The following is a 19,212-nucleotide window of genomic DNA, read 5'->3' as shown; positions in this document are numbered from 1 at the left end:
TGAATCTAGTTGCTGGGAAGCGAGCAATTAGCTATTTCAGGCGTTTTCCCTGTGCATGCACCATTGTCTGTTGTTGGGCTGGATTGACAGCACAGTGGGACATCATTAGCAAACCTGACAGAGGCGCACAAGAGCACATTGTTTTTCCACTGACAGGAGGCATCAGGCTAAGTGCTTCACTAATGTTTTTGAACACTATTTAAACTCAAAATGTCACTTTAACATTTCCCGACTCAAAAGCAGATCGAGATTAAGACTCTGGCTTTAAATAATTACAAACACGGAGCTTTGTGCTTTGATTTCATATCATTGCACTGACATTTAAATCGAGGCGGAACAAAGGGAGATCTTCGTGCTGAATTGATTGCTTTGGTTGGGGTAAAACAGGTTGGAGATCAAAGACGCTTAGAGTGGCTGTATATCTTTTGCTAGATACTTCAACTTAGCTTTCACTTAGATTGTATCCTCACAGCATCTTGCACATACTGCTATTATGAATGCATATATACGGTGCATACAATCAATCTATAATTGTATATTTATACAGGACAAAAAATTATATAGAAGCCCAGGTGGGTTATAGGTGCTACCGGGTCAATAGTGTGACCATGTGTTTGTATATGTGGGCGATGAGGGAAGGCTTTTAACTCCGTAAAGCCCTTTGTGTTCCAACTTTATGATAAAGTTTTGATTGATTGATTTAACTAGCCAAAGATGTATTGCTCAAATAGGTGCATTGGCTCCCACAGTAAATGGACTCTAGTGAATTTATGTGTCAAAGTGTTTATTTACGCGTCAACTTTACGACAAGGAATCATCAAAGTCAGCATCCGTTCTTCTGAGCATGGAAGTGGTGGCTTTTCTTTTGTTTTGGATTAAGCAAACAAAGACACACATGCAGAACATATGATTGCCTGTCATTGTAATTCACAATCTACGATCCAATTGTTTATAGTTTATGTGTTACAATCAATGCACAGAATAAGCAAAGATGTACAAATAAAGGCATTTGTCACCATAAACACTTACATTAGCGGAAGTGGTTCAGTTAATGTAAAAAGATAAATCTGTGCTGTTGTTTTTCTTTCAGTCTGCAAGGTATTCACTGAGCAATCAATCCACCCTCAAAGGAAAATAATTACACTCTGTTCATTGTATTTGAACACTCTTATCCCTCTCCTAAAGGCTCTATTGATTCTTTTTGTATCAGTATAGCACAGATCCCTCTGAGCATGTCTCTACCATTTCTCCAGTGCAGCAGCTCAAAATGGGGTCAGTGACACTCTCTGTTTCTAAGCCTTGACCTCTATTTTAGGAACACGCCGCAACTTTCTGCACTAAAATAAATGAGACCGGCTGCAGTCACGTCTTTTACACTTGTTTCCAAACACTAACCGCGTGTCTTCGTCGCAATCACATTTGACCTCCTTCTCCAATTCTTTGCCAATGTCGAAAAACCTCAAAAGGCTCAGAAAAAAATATTCGTAAGAGATATCCACAATGTACTTTCTTTGACATGTAAATGTGGTCACTATAAGTTACTATCACATGACGCACAATGCCTGGAATCCTGAAAGAACAGAGTTGACTTTTAATACGCCGAACAAGCCTGTGTAGTTTTTTGGACAATCACAAACTTTATCTAGTCTTTTTTACTGAGTGTGGTGATCTATATTAGGCCCTTGTGACTGCCAAGGTCACACTAAACCGCTGCTGTTTTAGTTAGTCCAGATAATTACCTACCAGCAGTAACCTTTAACCCCTGTATTATGTCATGACCATTCAAAGTAGATTCGTCTACTATACTACGAACTATTGGGTCGGCTGAATAATACCTTCAGAACAAGAGCCCTTTAGCCATCTTGCTATTTGTATACATACCACTTTACCAAGAAACCACGAACAAATGTCTTTCCCATGCCATGTCAGCTGCTCAGATGAATGAGTCTAATCCAGGTGATCAATACATATAAACAAGGTTGTAATGCCATTCTGTGATCTGATCGGGAGCTGTGTAGCAAATCCAAATGGCAGCTGCAGGGAAAAAAATACCACCGTCAACTTGTCATCGGCTAATTTACCTGCAGCCCGAGAGGCAGACCCAGTGGAGGGCTAATCTCTTTATTCATTTTCACTAAAGACACCGACCCCATTAGCTTTAGCCACAGTGACTGACAGGCTAGCTTGTCCCACCCCCCCATGCGTTTCCAGCTCCCTGCATCAGTAAAATAGTCATGACGTCTTTATATGAATGTGCAGAGCAGTCTGAAATATTCACCAGTGCAATTTGCTGTGACTGATTAGCCAAGGGAAGGAAGGTTGCTTGGGGATAGCTCTCTAGAGTTCTGTAATTGAGTGGATTTGACTTGGGATTTTTTATGCTGATAGCTCCTTTTTTATGTACTTTGCATTTCAGACTTTTTAAGACTCCTTGGATAGACATATTCTTCTTATACTTGCTTTTATTTTCTAAGTATAGAGTCAAATAATTTCACTGATCACTAATCTCCAAACATTAAAGAAACAAATCACCATTGTTTCATTGGCTTGCGGTTGCTGAAATGTACTTAGAGGATTACAAATCTACAAAAAAAAAAAAAAGGATGATAAACAGTAAGGATTAAGCTCTTTTAATAATGCCTCACAAATAGCTGTTCATTAGAAAAGACTAAGTGTAATTATAAGATTAATGCTAGCCCCCTTTTGGCAGCTCCTGGAGCCTGTTAGCCACAGCAGCAGCAGCACCACCACCAGTATTTTGAATTGAGAAAATGAGATGCACTTCTTCTTTTCCAAAACACACCAGTCAATGCTCTGGGGCATGATTTGTCATTGTTATTCTGCGCTCGTTCACCTACACTTAAAACATGATCCTGCTGGATTTTAATTAAGCACCAAGGTAGGCTCCCAAAGGGCCCGGGCCTGGCACAGAGAAACACTTTGATTTATGCACTACTTTGTTGTTCCCTCTTGAAGCCTGCCTGTTACGAGAGTGCAGAGTGATGATTTAAGGAGTGGGACAATAAGTCTTATTTGTTCATTAGTTCCTGTTGTGAGATGATTCTGGCAAACAAAAAAAAATGCACTTGAGCAGCTGGCTCATAGCGTGATTTCTGCTTGCAATTACTCGACAGAATCTGGTTGATGCTATTTCTGTCCTTGTTAAACTTGTTCACTCTCTAAAGGATTTGGAGCTCACTTAATACTGTTGCTGTAATTGGGATTATAGATTGGGTAAGTGTATGTCATGGAAAAAAGCCAGTTTATAATACAACACCTAAAGTATGGGCTGGAGTAAGTCCACACAACCCAGGTGCACTTTATGCAGCTGCTTTTAATAGTGGGCTACATGCTTTTCAATAACACATGACAAATACTCCAATAAGATGTGACACAGCCCGCAGTTAAGCTGAAAATGCAATACAGCTGCTCGGCTCAACTTATGTTCCCATTGCTTTTTATTAGTCTACTTCCTAATAAGGCTGAATTTCAAATTTATAGTTATTGCCATATCAGCTTACACAATATCCGTATAGCAATAACACAGCTTTTCTCCTGGCACTGACTTACGTATGTGGTCAAAACGCTTTTATTGGAACTTCCAATGCATTGCTGTCATGCTTAATTATTAGGTTAAATTAGGTTAATTTCTGGTTTAGTATTGCCAAAATGTTGAGGTTTTGGCGTGGATGTGATAATTTGTCAGTATTTTTGTATTGGATCACAGCCAGGGGATTTCACGGTACAACAGAGCACAACTAATCAAGTGCACTCTGACCCTCAGTACAATTAGGATACCCTTCTGGACACAACCAGCCCAATACCATGACCTAGGTTGCGGCGAAAGGTCTAGCTAATTAATCAACAATCTGCTTGACCAACTGCACTCTCTGTACCGCCCCAAACAATGCCTCAGATATGGCTCATTTGTAGTTATCACAGATTGCATGTTTTTCCTATTGCAGATGTCTACTTTCTTATCACTGCATCAAAGTTATCAAAGAGAGTCTCATGAAGTGATGTCCAGCATCTGAAACAGCAGCATGCGTTTCAATCCCTGTTCTTGGAGATGCATATCGGAAGGTAATAGAGTCTGGGAAACTACAGGGGTGCAGCGGGATCACTGTGATTAGCTGGTGGAACTGCTGAAGGTCACCACTGCTGAGCTGAGCAGCTACGAGCTTTCATAAAACCATGCGGCGTATCATTATTTTCAAAATGTGTTTCATTATGGACGGTTAACCTTGGCTAACTCTGACCTAACACTCTAATCAGCTGCCTGCGCTGCCTTTGAAACAGTTTAATCATTTAGCTTTTCTTCCCATTCACCAGCGGGAGACACAAGTGTAATAACGGCTTTAAAAATGGGAGAGATTCTGGGCAGGTATTTGAAAAAGTACACCGCGAGTTCAAGCCCCTAAACAGCGGAAACGAGGTCAGTCGTCCAAGAAAGAATGTAATCTAAAAGTATTGTCGGTCTCAGTCCAAACCGAGCCAATGCGGAGGCCGTGCAAACTTGAACCTGAAGTCAAAAAAATGCATACAATACAATAAACAAACATGTGGCCTCTATAGCAGGGGTGTCCAAACTACGGCCCGCGGTCCAACTGCGGCCCGTGGGACAACTTTTAATTGGCCTGCTGCAAATTTGAATGATTTTGCTTTAATTGAATTTATATGATAAATGAAAATCCATTAATAGTTTTTTTTTTACTTTAAAAGGGGCTAGATTCAAGTTTGCCATGTTTTACTCACTACTGCCACCTCAGGTCATATGTGTAACTGCACCTTCTATATTAAGCTCGTGCATGACGGCACTTCGGACCCGAAGTAACAACTTTTTGAGTGACAGTGCAAGATTTTAGAGGCAGGTCTGGTGAATAGGTCTGGGCTCTTTCTACACATTAGGACATTGCTGGAACATGTAGGGGGAGGAAAATACACAATTTTAACATTTTTAAACTCCGTATAGTCCCTTTAAGCATATTCAATTAAAAAGTTAACATTTTACTGAATTTGCTAACTTTAATGCAATAGAGGTGATGTTATATATCTGACCTCTACTGAGTGCGGTCCAGTTGTTGTATATTTTTCTGTATGTGGCCCTCAGTGAAAAAAAGGTTTGGACACCCCTTGCTCTATAGCATCCCTTATTTATACCCAGTGTTGCAGAAATCTTCAAGGAAAATCTGTTTGGTCTGATTCGGTGTCTGGGTTTTCGCAGCCAAAGACCTGCGCAGGTCACGTCCACTTTTCCTTTAATCATGTAACTCAGTACAATGTGGGGGAAAAAAATTACACAGGCCGTCGTGGTCGCGGTCAGTCCAGTCAGGCTGTTGGTTGGGGCTAAGAGGCAGATTATAAGACGCTTCCATGTTGAAAAATGTTTATCTTGCACTCGAGCGCATGTTTGCACAGGCTACGCCAAGGTTAAAACTCTCAAAATTGAAACAAACTGTGGTGATAAATTACAGAGTGGTGTGGAGAAGAGCGCACAGGAGAAAGTCTTTGCAAATCGCTGCAAAGTGGCTGTTTTACTACAATGAGATATTTACAACAGTTATTATTACACCACTTTCAAAAGAATGGCAATCCAAGGTTAAGTAAAACGTTCAGCTTTTTTATGTGGGAATTGAAATGACGCACACATTGTAATGGTATATAAGTAGGTTTTAAGTGAGATGCCCTACATACAAGTAATACATAGCCTACTGTATATCTTTTGAAATATAATGCAATATAGTGATAAGTAGCATATCGTATCTTTGACTTCAGCCAGAGCCTGTTCTTACATGCCGTCTATTTATCCATTCAAATACAAGTTTTATTTGCTCCCATTATTTCAGTTCTTTGTCCAGCCGGTCCGGGGTATATTTGCACACCTGCTACTATTGTCAGTGCTTTTAGTGCAACCTGGTAACACAGTGCATTGTGGGAACGTGTGATGTGGGAGGGGTGGATGAACAAGGCAGGTTTAATCACACAGTTGATTGTATATTATATTACATTCGCTTCATACAGCTGGCAATGTGAAACAAAGGGGGATTTATGAACAATGAGAGCTGTGAGTAAAGATTATGTTGTGGATGGAGATAATATTAAAAAATACACCATGCGCTACAACGCTTTACAGCAATCATACATTGTAATAATAATGCCAGTCCACAGCCTGTACTCTGGAAAGGGGATTAAAGGGAGTAGGGCGACTATCAAGTTGCAGTTTTGATATTATGTTTGAAATGTATGTTGTACAATACAAGTTCAATGTGCACATTTTAAAGCAGTACTAAGTAACTTGTTTCCCTTAATAAATCCTTTTTGTAGTCCTAAGTGTCTCTAACCAGAAAACCACACTTGCAGCTTTCCCTGCTCCGACCCGGAGGTGCAATACACACTAATGGAATCACGAAAAGAAGCTAACAGGTAAACGAGCAAAGCTAACTGTGGGCTAGCGCTACTTAAACGGTATTTACAGCCAAGTTTGAGCGAAAACAAATATCTCCATTGAGTAATCGGATGTACAATATCCCTCTCTTTCTTTATCTTTTCTGTCCGCGTAGTATTTACTCTCACGGACAATTAATGAGTAAAAAAAACGTAACATGCTACAACACCTGCAGTGGCGCTTATGGCCTCTGAGGGCATGTGTTACTTAGTACTGCTTTGAACATGTCCAAAAATAGAAGAATCACATAGATTTCAGGACATGTTTCTAGATGTCTACCCCAGTGGTTGTTTTGACAATCTTCAGCTTTATGGGTTTTGATTTATTGCTTGAATCAAAAAGGAAAACTCACCATATTACTTTATACATAACACGTTCTATTATGGAGATGGTCCCCAAACAATATTAGCTGGGCTAAACTGCAGTATTGGCAGGCTTTTTGTTTTGTTTCTACATAATAATTGTAGTCTAATTCAAATAGCTTTTTCAATCAAACTCTGCTTCTCTAAACGGGAAAGGCTTCTGGATTGAGACATGTTTCCACATAAATATGCACTGTGCACAAGAAGGAGGAAGATTTGTTTGTTTATATCTTATAATAAAGTATTTTGAACATTTTGACATTCTGCCATGCTGTTTTACTAGCACTACACCTACATGTTATATATTTCCTTAGTGGAGCCAAGTGCTCTGACAAGTCAAATAGAATGGAAAAACGCTTAACGCCGGGAGTGCATTAAAAGAATTGGACATTAGATCTTTAAAACACAGAATGGCCATCTCTCCATGGAGCAGCTTTAAAAAATAAATGTGTCTTAACAGTGTGGCTAACCACTGCTGGGACACGGCGCTTATTGAACCAACCAACCAGAAGTGATTGACTGTTCCTTTTGAGAACTGCTTAATTCACAGTAAAAGCTGCCGTTTTTTAAGAGGCACCCTCCCCCTTTTTCCCTTTTTAATAAGTCAGCAAGGTTAAGGCCGTCAAAGATGTAGTGAACCAAAACCAGATTAAAACGCTGTAGAAAAATATCCACTTTGGGTCGCGGGTTACACCGAGAAACTATACCTACAGCAGACCTAAGAGGAGGAACTCAAAACTTGAATTTATTTATTTTTTATAGAGATAAATGTAAAAAAAATAAGCCGCCATGTTCCTACAGGTGGAACAGCATGAAAGATAATGACACATTCGATTTGCTTAGAAAAATAGACTGGATGTCGCCGCATGGCTCTTTGGCAATGCAAAGCAAAGACGATTGCTTACGGATGCAAACATCAAAAATACAATGGTGAGCAAATCAAATGCGCGCTCGACCAATGGCCCAGAAAGACGCGTGTATCGCTCCAAGGATAGCACTTGATTGGTTTTGCATTGAGAACTAATTTGTCTCTGGTCATGAGATCACGACCGGGGGCATATGGTTTCTGTCTGCAATCATGTCGAGACATCTGATGCCCTTTCGGTCCCGAAACCCTCCACTTTGAAGGGGATTTTTTTTTTCCTCTTTGGAGATCTCTGCCCTAAATGAACGAACACTGAGTAATGCATGAGGAGATGTAATGAAGTAGATTTATGAGCAGTGATGGCAGGATTACAGAAGGTCTTTACGAGTGCTGATCTGGGTAATGGTTTGTGTCTGTCTAACATTTCAGTGCCTTTGTCATATTCACCTCATAAACAAGGCCGGTAATATGTTTTGAGGGGCGTTTGGTCGGACTTTATGAGGGAAAAAAAAAAAAAAAATGGGAATGTTTTGTGTCAATGTGCATACATGTCACACGTCAACGTCTCAGCTCGGCCGCGCTGCGAGAGTGGCAGATGTGATAATGCAACGCAACAGGGATCGGAATGGATCAAGCTCAAGGTTTAACACCACGGTCGGAAAGTAATCACAACACAAAATATAAATGGTTTATTCAAGTGTTCCTAGAAAAAACACACACCCTATCAGCTCTCAATCTAATGTTCTAGAGAAGGATTCATCTAAAAAGAGGACAAAAAACATCAATAAATAACCCCTAAATTAAACTAATACTAGGCAGAGGAAACTGAATACCACCTTGAGCAACCTGTGGTACCTGTACTACAGTTTTACACTATCAAAATACCCAGAGCATTTTACATTGCATTATTGACTCACTCTGCACACTTGGTGGGGGTAAAGTGAAGCCACAGATGCTCTCTGTCTCTCTGCGCATTCACACAGGAAAGGTGAGTGACTTGTCTTGCCCAAGGATACAACAGTTTTCACCGGTCGGACCTGGGATTACACTTCCAACTTATAAGGCAAATGCTACACCACCTGAGCCAGTGTTGCGCCAATACAAAAGCATTTTTCCGTGCACAATTATTTATCCAAATGTCTTTTTTTCAACCTTCAAGTATGTAAGTAAGTCTTGAAGTGGGCACGACTAAAAATACCACTCAGTAATCTCGGGAGGGAAAATGAGGTGTTTAATAAATCTGGTGAACTACTTCCCCCTGACAAGCTACAATTACAAGAGCAAGCAAAACACTTCAGCTCCTCACCACTCAGACATGGGAACATTTAGCAGGATCCTGGGAGCCGAAGCTGTCAAAGCCTGACAGCTAAGCACACTGTCCAGTAGAAGACAGACATTTAGCTGATATGTCAACTCCTCCTACATCTACTTTGGATTAACAATGACTCATAATATCATTGAAATCGCAATATCAACAAGAAGACACAGTCAATTATATTTGACATTTTCCTGTAAACACCATTCATCTGGTCTTGGGACTAACACAAAAGTACCCTATACAATCTTGCTCTGGATTAATATGTCAAGAATATTATGCAACTTGCTGATAATTTTCTTAGTAGTCACACCCTGCGCAATAAAAAGATAATTATGTTTGTGGATCATCACTGGTTTCTCCTGGTTGTTCTTTTTAGCCTCCAGTGAACTCAAAAGACAACAATATAAAGACACCGACGTAAAGCCCTTCCAATCACAAAACCATAATGACATCTTTGGAGAGCTGGAATTAATTTAGCACATATACCTCGAGTGGTACCATGAGTGCAGGTGAAGAGTTTATTTTAACATCTGCTGCTGATTATGCCTCTCTCTCTCTTTCTCTCTGCCTGGAGGTAATGAAGTCCACGCTAAATGGATACTGTAAGATTATTAAACCTTTAAGAAAGAAAAGACCAGATGGCCATAAATATGAAAATAACACAGCCCCGCTTTTACGAAACCATTAAAGTCAATCATTTCTGACTTTTACTTAGAGCTCTCTCATGTAAATGCCTGTGTCTGAGTGAAGAGTCGCACTGGAAACAGACATATTCATTCAAATGTTTTGCATGGGTGGCTAAACCAAAATAAGCTATTATACAAATGAGCTGGAGTTTTAGGGGATCAAATCCTGTGTGTGGATTCAACGCTTAGAAGTTTACACTTGTTTACAGTAGATATTAAGTCGTACTGTGTCACAGTAGTCGTGCATTCGTTTTGCTTCTTCTTGTAATTGGCCACAAGACATGGTTGATAATTCAGTTGTAGCCATAGCTTTGACTTGAACTCAAAATGTGATCAACATGAACATTTCAATTTCATTACAAAAACAGACATTGTGCAAATAATTGTTGGCATATTCTATTGTAATCATTAAAAAGGCGATCTACAAAGCACTTCACACAAATATAAGCTATACCAAACAGTTATTCAAGCATACTCAGGCCAGTAAACAAAGATACAAAACAAACTGCGTGTCCTTCTTTAACCGTCAGCTGTCACACACCTGTCCAGTGACATACATACTCAGATATCTCTATAAAGATTCTGTTACAGACCTGTTCTGAATATGCTTTATATAAGCGCTATAGAATGGCTTTGTGTCATGCCTCTCCCTGTTTTCATGTTGGTGCCAAGAAGCAGGCAGCTTCATTAGTCATGGCTGCAGCACCTAATTTAGTTTGTGGCACTCATTTGGATTTTCCTGTAAGTTTCAAAGAATTTGTGATGTTTTAAAGCCCCCTCTGGGCCACTCTCTCCTTCTCTGTTGTCATTAAAACTCTACTGCCAGCGCTTGAAGAAGTGCATATTGCATTCATTTCTTTTAATCTGCTCTCTTTTTTTTTTATGAACAAAACAAAGACATGAAGGGTCACAATGTACTGTATCACAAAAAGGTCACAGCATCAACTGCATTGCAAAGAAGAAGCATTGTCTTCAATCAGGCACAAGTTACACAGATGCACAAATGACATATCTATGGAGCCCTCAATGAAATTACATTTATCTTCAACTTGAATTAATTGATTGTAATCAAGTCCTAAATGTGGATGTCACTGAAATAAGTAAAAGGCTTAATGGAAATACAAATGAGGCCACTTGTTCTCTGCATAAATGGATTGCAATTAGCATGAAATGGATGCTTTTGTTGTATCATTCCACTCTATATTCCTTTGTATAGAGATACTGGTTCAGCCTCCCTCCCGCGCTCCCCTTCTCCATGCCTACTTTTACATTATGGTCAATTACTCGTGCAGATGGAACATTTCACTTGACCCGGGGAATTTACAAGTAGGAATATACTTGATTCAAATGCAAGTGGTTAAAATTCTGCAGGCTGATGAAGACATGATGAAATTGGGCACATATATGACAAGTTGGCCACATGACAAAGAGCTGATGAAACAGGGGAGACAAACCTGGTAACTGTTTCGTGAAGCATCAGATTGCAAGAGCAAACAGGGCTGCTCTGTGGGGCTGAATAATTGGGGAGGGGGTGGCTGTGTGTTGTGGGGAAAGAGAGGGTATGGGTGAGGGGTACCATTGTTTAGACTTTTTTTTTTCTTGAACAGCACAAGTTGTGTCAATATTAATCCCGCAATAATGTTGACCTATAGAAGTCAGGTTACTGATGAATCCGGCACAAAGTTCATAATGAAAGAATAATGAAACACGTGTTTGTGTAATTTCTTATGATATAATATGAAGTGACATTTTTAAAGCACAAATAGTTTCTTGTCTTCTGTATGTAGTAAATGTACTCATGCAAATAATATAACAAAAGTGCAAGTAAACAAACATTTCGTGTTAAAGTGCTGTGCTTAGTTGCACATTTTGCTGGATTTTAAAACAATGAACTTGGGATAGGTAATTACAAGTTCAACGTATTAAAGCAAATATATCTTATGCATGCAATATACGCCACATAAACTAGAGCAAACATGAGTGTAAATTATATTTTAATGCATCACATCTGGCATGTGAATTTTCTTGCACAGTTTATTGCTTTGTTTATTTTGTTATTGGGCAAACTGTGCTTGGGTTTATGGAGATTCTACCAAGTCTCCGCATGTACTATCTATTAAAGTCTAATTAAGCTGAGCACTGTGTGGCAACAAAGTTCAGAAGAGTTTCAAAGTTTTAATTAAGATTAGCTCACCCGTATTCTACCGTTTCACTGAAGGGACTTTTAACGAGAGTACGCTTTACGCACAACACTCACTTTTCATAGACTAACCAATTCCAAAGAGATTCTTACCTTATTAAAGTTGTAGTAGCCGAGACAGTGACCAAAATCCAGGTTCGACGGGTCTCCTGGAATAGAATTCCCCCCGGCAGCGGGATAAAACCGTACATCCATGTTGAGAGTGGCGCGCAGCTGAAGCAGAAGCTACTCTGCGCACAGCTCAATGTGTTTCTGCCGCTGACAATCCACTGACGGAGAAACACGGGCAGTGCACTGACCCGGGCTGCGCAGGGCTAAACAAGCTGCTGCTGCGAGCAAACCTTCGACTTCTCCTGTATTCCTTTCCCACGTGGGTCAAATGCTCAGAATCCGAGGAAGCCTACATGAAGGTTGGTCTGAGCCCAATAAGATGCCCATGCATTTACACACAGCTGCTACTGCTGCTGCTGTATACAAAGAAACCACGAGACCGGCAACTGAGCGTGAGTCCTCCTCTTTTCCTCCCCTTTCTGATGCACGATGAAGAAAACACAGAAAACGACAAAAAAGAAAAGAAATATGTCCACAAAGTAATTCTCTGCTCTATTACGCACGTATCCGTTGCTCACAACTTTATTTGTCCAACTTACAAAGCACGAGCTTATGAAGTCAGTCTACTTAAAGCGGTCAGCCAAGCCCATCTGCTAACAACGTGGTTTGAAATTACTTCATACAACATTAATTATAAAGTAATACACCACAGATAAATATCTCAGAAGTAATTCTGCATATACTCGTACACTGACTCTAGTTGCGCGTTGGCCAGTGCCACTGATGAACAAGGCAAAGTGTGTTAACATGTCAGCCCCTCCCCAAACAGACGAAGTCACACCCCAAACACAGCAAGCTCCGCCCAGCAAAAACAACGCATTTAACTCCATGTGACTGACAGAATATTACTACAGTGCCAAGTGGCAATTAAAAGCCACTTTTTTTCTCTTTTTTTACGAAACAAAAGCGAATATGCCATTAGCAGTTGCCATTGGATAGAGTTCATGGGTGGCAGTATCCTAATTAATGAGAAGGCTTGTTCACAGATCGTTGGTTCGATCCCAGCTCCTTCCAGGTAACTGTCTTCGTGCCCTTGGGCAAGACACGTGCATCCAGTGTCTTTGTATATTGGTGTATGAAAAAGTTTTCAAAGTTATGCCTTAAACTAAAATCCATATTGCCCATATTGTGCAGAAGTAGAACTGAAAACAACAGCTCAATGCAACAGCAGTGTCAATTACATACACATGCCCTGACATTATGTTACATTATAGTAAAAGAATGAGAAGTAGTTTTGTTAATTAATGAACCTATAATGGAAGGCAACAAACATTTATGAAATGATAAAACCACTCTCAAGGGTAATGCGCACATAACATGACATCATGATGTAACAGTAAAAAATAGGTCATAATTGAATAATAAATGCATTTCACCTTTCTAAATCACAGAACACATTTTTTAACATTTTGTATTGGTTGTGTAAGTGTTTGTAACATATACAAATACATATAGAGGCTATTTCTTAAAAAGGATAATGCAACCTAATCAAAAATGTATGACGAATGATGCACACGGCGCTCTACATTGTTTAGCATAACACCAGTCCATTTTCACCACCTCCATTATTATGCGTGTTTGTGTTTGCTAGATAAGGCTGTTTTTAAGCACTTATTATGGGCCAGAGACTCAAAGTGTGCACGTGGGATGTGTGTTGGCATGCACTACACACACCAGCCTAATCAATGACATACAGTGCTTAACTCCTGTGTGCTCTGCCCGGGGAGATAATCCTCATTCGCTCGTTTATAGAGATGGTCAACAATCCACTCGAGTCGCCAAGAAATGCGCTTTGTAACTATGGACACGCTGATGCATATGCAAAACCACTTCCCGTCATGTTCCTGTTTGATAGCGTTCCTTTTGCATGCATGGAAAAAAAAAACACACATACACACACACACATTCACTGATACGCCCACCCAATCAAATCACATTCACGCGTACACCCCCCCCCCCCCTCCCCTCCCACCCCCGTGCACGACAACAAATCAGATAAGCAACGTGTCCAATTCAGCCCATGTTATTGAATATCTGGTTTTCAATATGCCAGTTGTATGTTCTGTTTTGGTCAATGTTGTGTTTATTCTCGCCTGCTAATGCTGCGCGGCAGACCAAGCCAAGACCCAGAATTAATTTCCTTTATGATGGTGGCGTTTCACTGTCTCCAGATGAATTATGTCTTGCTACCATGTGTCATTTCCTCTTTAGCTCGGGAAGGCTGGAGCTCATTTGGTTATATGTGAAAAACAAATTATCTTCCGCTGCTGGCATCTGCTCAATTAAACCAGTGCGGGGTAATTACAGCAAGGTACAAAAGAGGAATAAATGCAAAAATAATCAATTAGGCTAATAGTCTTTATTTACTGAAGGGTCCGCTTAATAAGTGATTGTGTCAAAGTGTTGGCTCGTCTAAATGTTTGCCATTTGAATGTTGTACACGGGCGTAGAAACGTACTGGTTTTATTAGTTCAATTATGTTGCAATAAGGGACAATTTCAGACTTATTCATTTTAATTAGAGGTTATTTTATTTGTTTTATTTAAAGTAACAGGCCACCGTTTTTACATACTGAGATATGTTCTTACCTGAGCTTAGATGAGTTGATATGTACCTGTCTGGTCTTTGTGCGTGCCCGTGAAAAAGTGTGGTTGCTGCTAACTTCACCCCGTTTGGAGCCATAGGAATATACTTGGAGAGGCCAAATGCTAACAACATGTTTGGTGTTTTTGCGAGACTGAGGGCAAACCGTTTTTCCATACTGAGATATGTTACATTAGCTTAGACAAGTTGAAACGTATCTGTCTGGGCTGTGTTTTGTTTATTGGTTTATTTGGTAGGGACAGTGCATGGTAATGAACAAACCACAACGGATTGCTTTTATTCATTCATTCCCTGGTGGGAATCGAACCCGGGCCCTTCTAGCTGTGAAGCACAAGCACTAACCGCTGTACTACCATGCCCATGGAAGAGCGTGGTAGCTTCCAGCTTCACGCCCGTTTGGACCCATAGGGATTTGCTGGAAGAGGCCAAATGCTAACAACATCTTTGGTATTTTTGCGTGACTAAGCGCACACACAAAGACCAAACAGTTACTCATCAACTTGTTTAAGCTCAGGTAAGAACATATCTCAGTATGCAATATCGGTGGCCTGTTCCTTTAAATTGTTTACTGTAATGAAAATTAACTGCACACAAAATTGTCCATAATTTGTTGACTATTTCTCTCCAATTAATATTATCCTGAGGCACCAAGTTTGTGTTCCTTTTCCTTTTACAGCACTGTATATGTACTAGCACTTTATCATAAAAAATGTATAACAGAAGTTCAGATCTTGAGTCTATGTTTGCGGGTTATACATTTTAGATAGTTATTGCACAATAGATGTTTCATTGACATGAACAGTCCTTGAATAGCAGAGAATGGCTGTGTACATTGCCTTATTATTCCCATTCAGTGAGCCATGCCCTCCCGGTTAATTAGCTCCGTGTATGGCCACATTCACAAGAATAAACAGGTCTTGTTTACCTTGCAACCTTGATAATTATTATTTTCATTTGGCATGGCTAATGAGAGAATCACAATAGCAAAATGGCTAACGGATTCAGTGCAAGTGGGAAGGTTGCAGCGATAGTTTATTTTTGTAGCCCATACAAATACAAAAGTGTATAGGTTTTAGGTTGTAGTTTAAAGTTTTTTTTTATTGTTGCTGTTCTTAACCAGTTATTTTCCCTGAAATTAATAAATGTATTGTGCAACATAATGCCCCCAATATAATTCATCAAGGTGGACAGTGACACGCTGCCTCAATATATATGGACATTCATAGCTTGTTGTTGTTTTTACCACTTTTAATAACATTTCTCAGGCAGTGACACGATTTTTATACCTAATTAAGCCAAACTACAATTGCGATACAATTCATTAATGATGCCCTGTTTTGTTTTGAAAAGTTACCAGAGTTCAAAACACATAAATTATTCATAGTATAAAAATGTGCATAATTTAGCAATGAATCATTTGTGATGGCAAAATATTTGTCTTTTTGTCAAGGTTACAGAAAGAAGACTGTAATTAATACAGACATATTACCATAATGGAATGAGTGAAATGTAATGACAAGTTAATGATAGGGAACCTCACAGGTTTATTATAATTGAAAATTTAATTGGGAAGACTTATTCAAGGCAAGCATTCAGAAAGATCTTTTTGCTGTCATGGTTGGAGGGAATTCTTTTTTAGCACTACACCTCTATAATGTACCTACTATGAGGCGGAGGTCCCAACCTTTTTTGTCTTAAGGACCCTTTTGACCCTTCAGTGGTACTCTGTGCACCACCTAGTCCAAGACAGAAAGCAATCTCTTAAAAGCCGTATTTGGAAGTGAAAGGACAATGTTGTGCTCAATATAAACCTAAAATACTCCCAAACCTAAACATTTTATTGCAAAAATGTAGCTTTTCCCTCCAAAATAATGTTCAGTTTCACCTTCTTTTCTATCTGAAATAGTTCCTAGTACCCCCTGGGGTTCCCTTATATGGTTGGGAAACAATGCTCTAAGGCACATATGTATACAGTATCGAGATCTTTTAATTTAAAACAGGCTCCATGCTGCAGTTTTCACCCTTTTTCCTACAGAGCTTAAAATAGAAAATCCCAATGACTACAATTATTCATGTTTTCATTGTACTTTTTTGTGACTGAAATTCAAGTTCGGAGTCCTTCGTGTTTCCCCACAGAGAGACAGTGTGATGAACTCTCCCTGTACAGTGGGTAAATCAGCCCCTGCAGACCACACACTTGCACCGCTCTGTTCACACTCCACTGTGTTTGCATTTTATGTCAAGCCCTCGGGCCCCATAGCTTTTATTACACTCCATCAGTAATAAGGAGCACATTAGACAGTAAAGGTAAACTACCTCTATTCTCTGGACATCCATCAACATTGTGCACTGGCCACTCCTCTGAGTTTAATGTGCTCACTGTGTTTCTAATTTAAATTGAGACCTTCTATAATGACTTTTATTGTTCACTGGAATTACATCAGTCATGACAATTTCCAGAAAGGTTAGGACAGGGTGTCAACTGTCAATAACAGTGAACACCTTGTCAGATCCTGGTTGACAGATCTCATTTGGTGGTTGGAGGGGATGATGGCGCAGACTGGGGGCCTCGCTTCCATCAGTCTACCTCATTGTTATTTTTATTATTTAATAGAGAAATCCTTCTCCTTCCCGGAACCGCCACCTTAACATGGTGGAGGGGTTTGAGTACCCGAATGATCCTGGGGGCTCTGTTGTCAGGGGCTTTGTGCCCCTGGTCTCCCATGGCAAACAGGTCTTAGTTGACGGGTCAGACAAAGAATGGTTCTGAAGCCCCTTATGAAAAACTAACAGGCCTGATTAGAATCGTGAGGCCGTCCTTCTGTGGACCCACCACCTACAGGAGGAACCACAGAGGTTGGTGCAAAGTGATTTGGGCAGCTCGAACGGCTGCCCCCATGACCCGGCAACGGATAAGTGGATGAAAATGGATGGAATATCAACAATAAACTGGTAAACTGAAAATAGTTCAATTTCTCAGTCATTTTTAATATGACGGCAGCTGCACATCTCAAAGCAGTTGGAATAGTTTACAAAAGACTCCTTTTATGTTTCCCCTCTATAGGCTTGCTGTTGTAGTTGTCTTTTATTTGCAGTCCTTTTCACAATCACAATATTGTCTAGATAAATTACACATGTCACAAAAGTATCCTAGCAAATAGGGCTTGTATGGGATGCAGCACCTCAGTTCAGTTACAAACAAATCCTTTACTTTTATCAATTGAGAGAAACTCAGTTGCAAATTTAATCAATCAATCAGTCAATCAGTCAGTCAATCAATCAATCAGTCAATCAGTCAATCAATCAATCAATCAATCAATCAATCAATCAATCAATCAATCTTTATTTATAAAGCGCTTTTCATACCGAAAGGTATCACAAAGTGCTTTACAGATTACAACATTTACATCGTAAGGTAAAAGCAGTTCTGAAAGATAAGAAGGACCAAGACCATTAAGACATTTAAAAACCATTAAAAGAACTTTAAAATCGATCCTGAAACACACGGGGAGCCAATGCAGCGATTCTAAAACCGGTGTAATGTGGTCCCGCCTCCTGGTCTTCATCAGGACACGAGCTGCTGAATTTTGTAAAAGTTGTAGACCTAAGATACTCTTTTTGGGAAGACCAGAAAGCAGAGCATTACAGTAGTCGATACGACTGGTGATAAAAGCATGCATGAGCGTCTCCGTGTTGGCCCGAGAGAGAATGGGGCGGACTCTGGCTATGTTCTTTAGATGGTAAAAACCTATCTTTGTGATATTCTTAATGTGTGGAATAAACGCCAGCTCAGAGTCAAAGATCTCACCCAGGTTCTTCACCTGTGAGGAAGGATTAATAGACAGTGACTGTAGTTTGGGTAAAAAGAGTCTGAAGAGAGCAATTCATCATCTTTAGAAGCTCGTCTCTAAAAGATCCATAGAATGTTTTAAAAAACGGGGTTGGGACCGGGTCCAAAACCCCGGCAGCTGCACATTCAATTGACTATTGCTTTAGAACACCATTATCTTAATGTCCCTTAGATTTCTAATCCCAGTTTCCCATTTTGCCTCAGTTTTTGGCATGTGCGCCCTAAGAGACAGCTAAAATAATGAGCTGCTTCTGAATGTTTACACTTGATTGGTGGATTCCCTGTCAATCATTCAGAACATGATAACATGATGAGGGAGATCAATATGATGAAAAACACTGTTGGGGAAATAACAAAACAAAACACTGACAACATTACCAAAATAGCATATTGTCCCAGGGAACCGATCAGAATAAAGAAAGCTCTGTGACCAACATCCCAGCTTGTTAGGTTTTGTGTTGCAATGTTCTGCTTTCTTACGCATCTGAAGTAATAATGCTTGTTTTATAATTAGCTGGACATGCTGCTGGCTATTTCTACTGTTAGATTTTAGCCAATGTGGACCAATAACGAACAAGGACTCCATAATGATAAATCTGCCCAACACTTCATTATATTATTCTCAATTAAAAGCTATCCTCGGCAGCATTAGTCATCTCAGTGCCGTGATTCATACTAATTAGTGTGTGCTTTCTATGCCACAAGCTGCAGAGGATATTTCAATATCCCATTAAGCGATTCCAAGATATGCCCTTGATTGACATTCCTTTA

At 39.8% G+C, this 19,212-nt stretch overlaps 2 protein-coding genes across 2 annotated transcripts in view; one reads left to right on the top strand and one right to left on the bottom strand.

Moving 5' to 3' along the window:
- Positions 1-12,675, bottom strand: part of tox3 (TOX high mobility group box family member 3) — a 44,671-nt gene extending 31,996 nt beyond the window's left edge. Inside the window, exon 1 of the mRNA XM_079554568.1 lies at positions 11,970-12,675. Within this exon, the coding sequence (XP_079410694.1) occupies positions 11,970-12,071 (102 nt within the window). The 5' untranslated portion in view covers positions 12,072-12,675. The remainder of the gene's footprint in view (positions 1-11,969) is intronic.
- Positions 1-19,212, top strand: part of LOC306961672 (uncharacterized protein) — a gene marked incomplete at its 3' end in the record, with an annotated part of 428,593 nt that overhangs the window by 198,058 nt on the left and 211,323 nt on the right. The gene's annotated exons all lie outside the window — the stretch shown is intronic.

This window comes from Gobius niger (assembly GCF_951799975.1).
Source record: "Gobius niger genome assembly, chromosome: 4".
NCBI classification, from domain to species: Eukaryota; Metazoa; Chordata; class Actinopteri; order Gobiiformes; family Gobiidae; genus Gobius; species Gobius niger.
The sequence above is the reverse complement of the archived record's forward strand: the minus strand, read 5'-3'. Positions and strand labels throughout refer to the sequence as shown.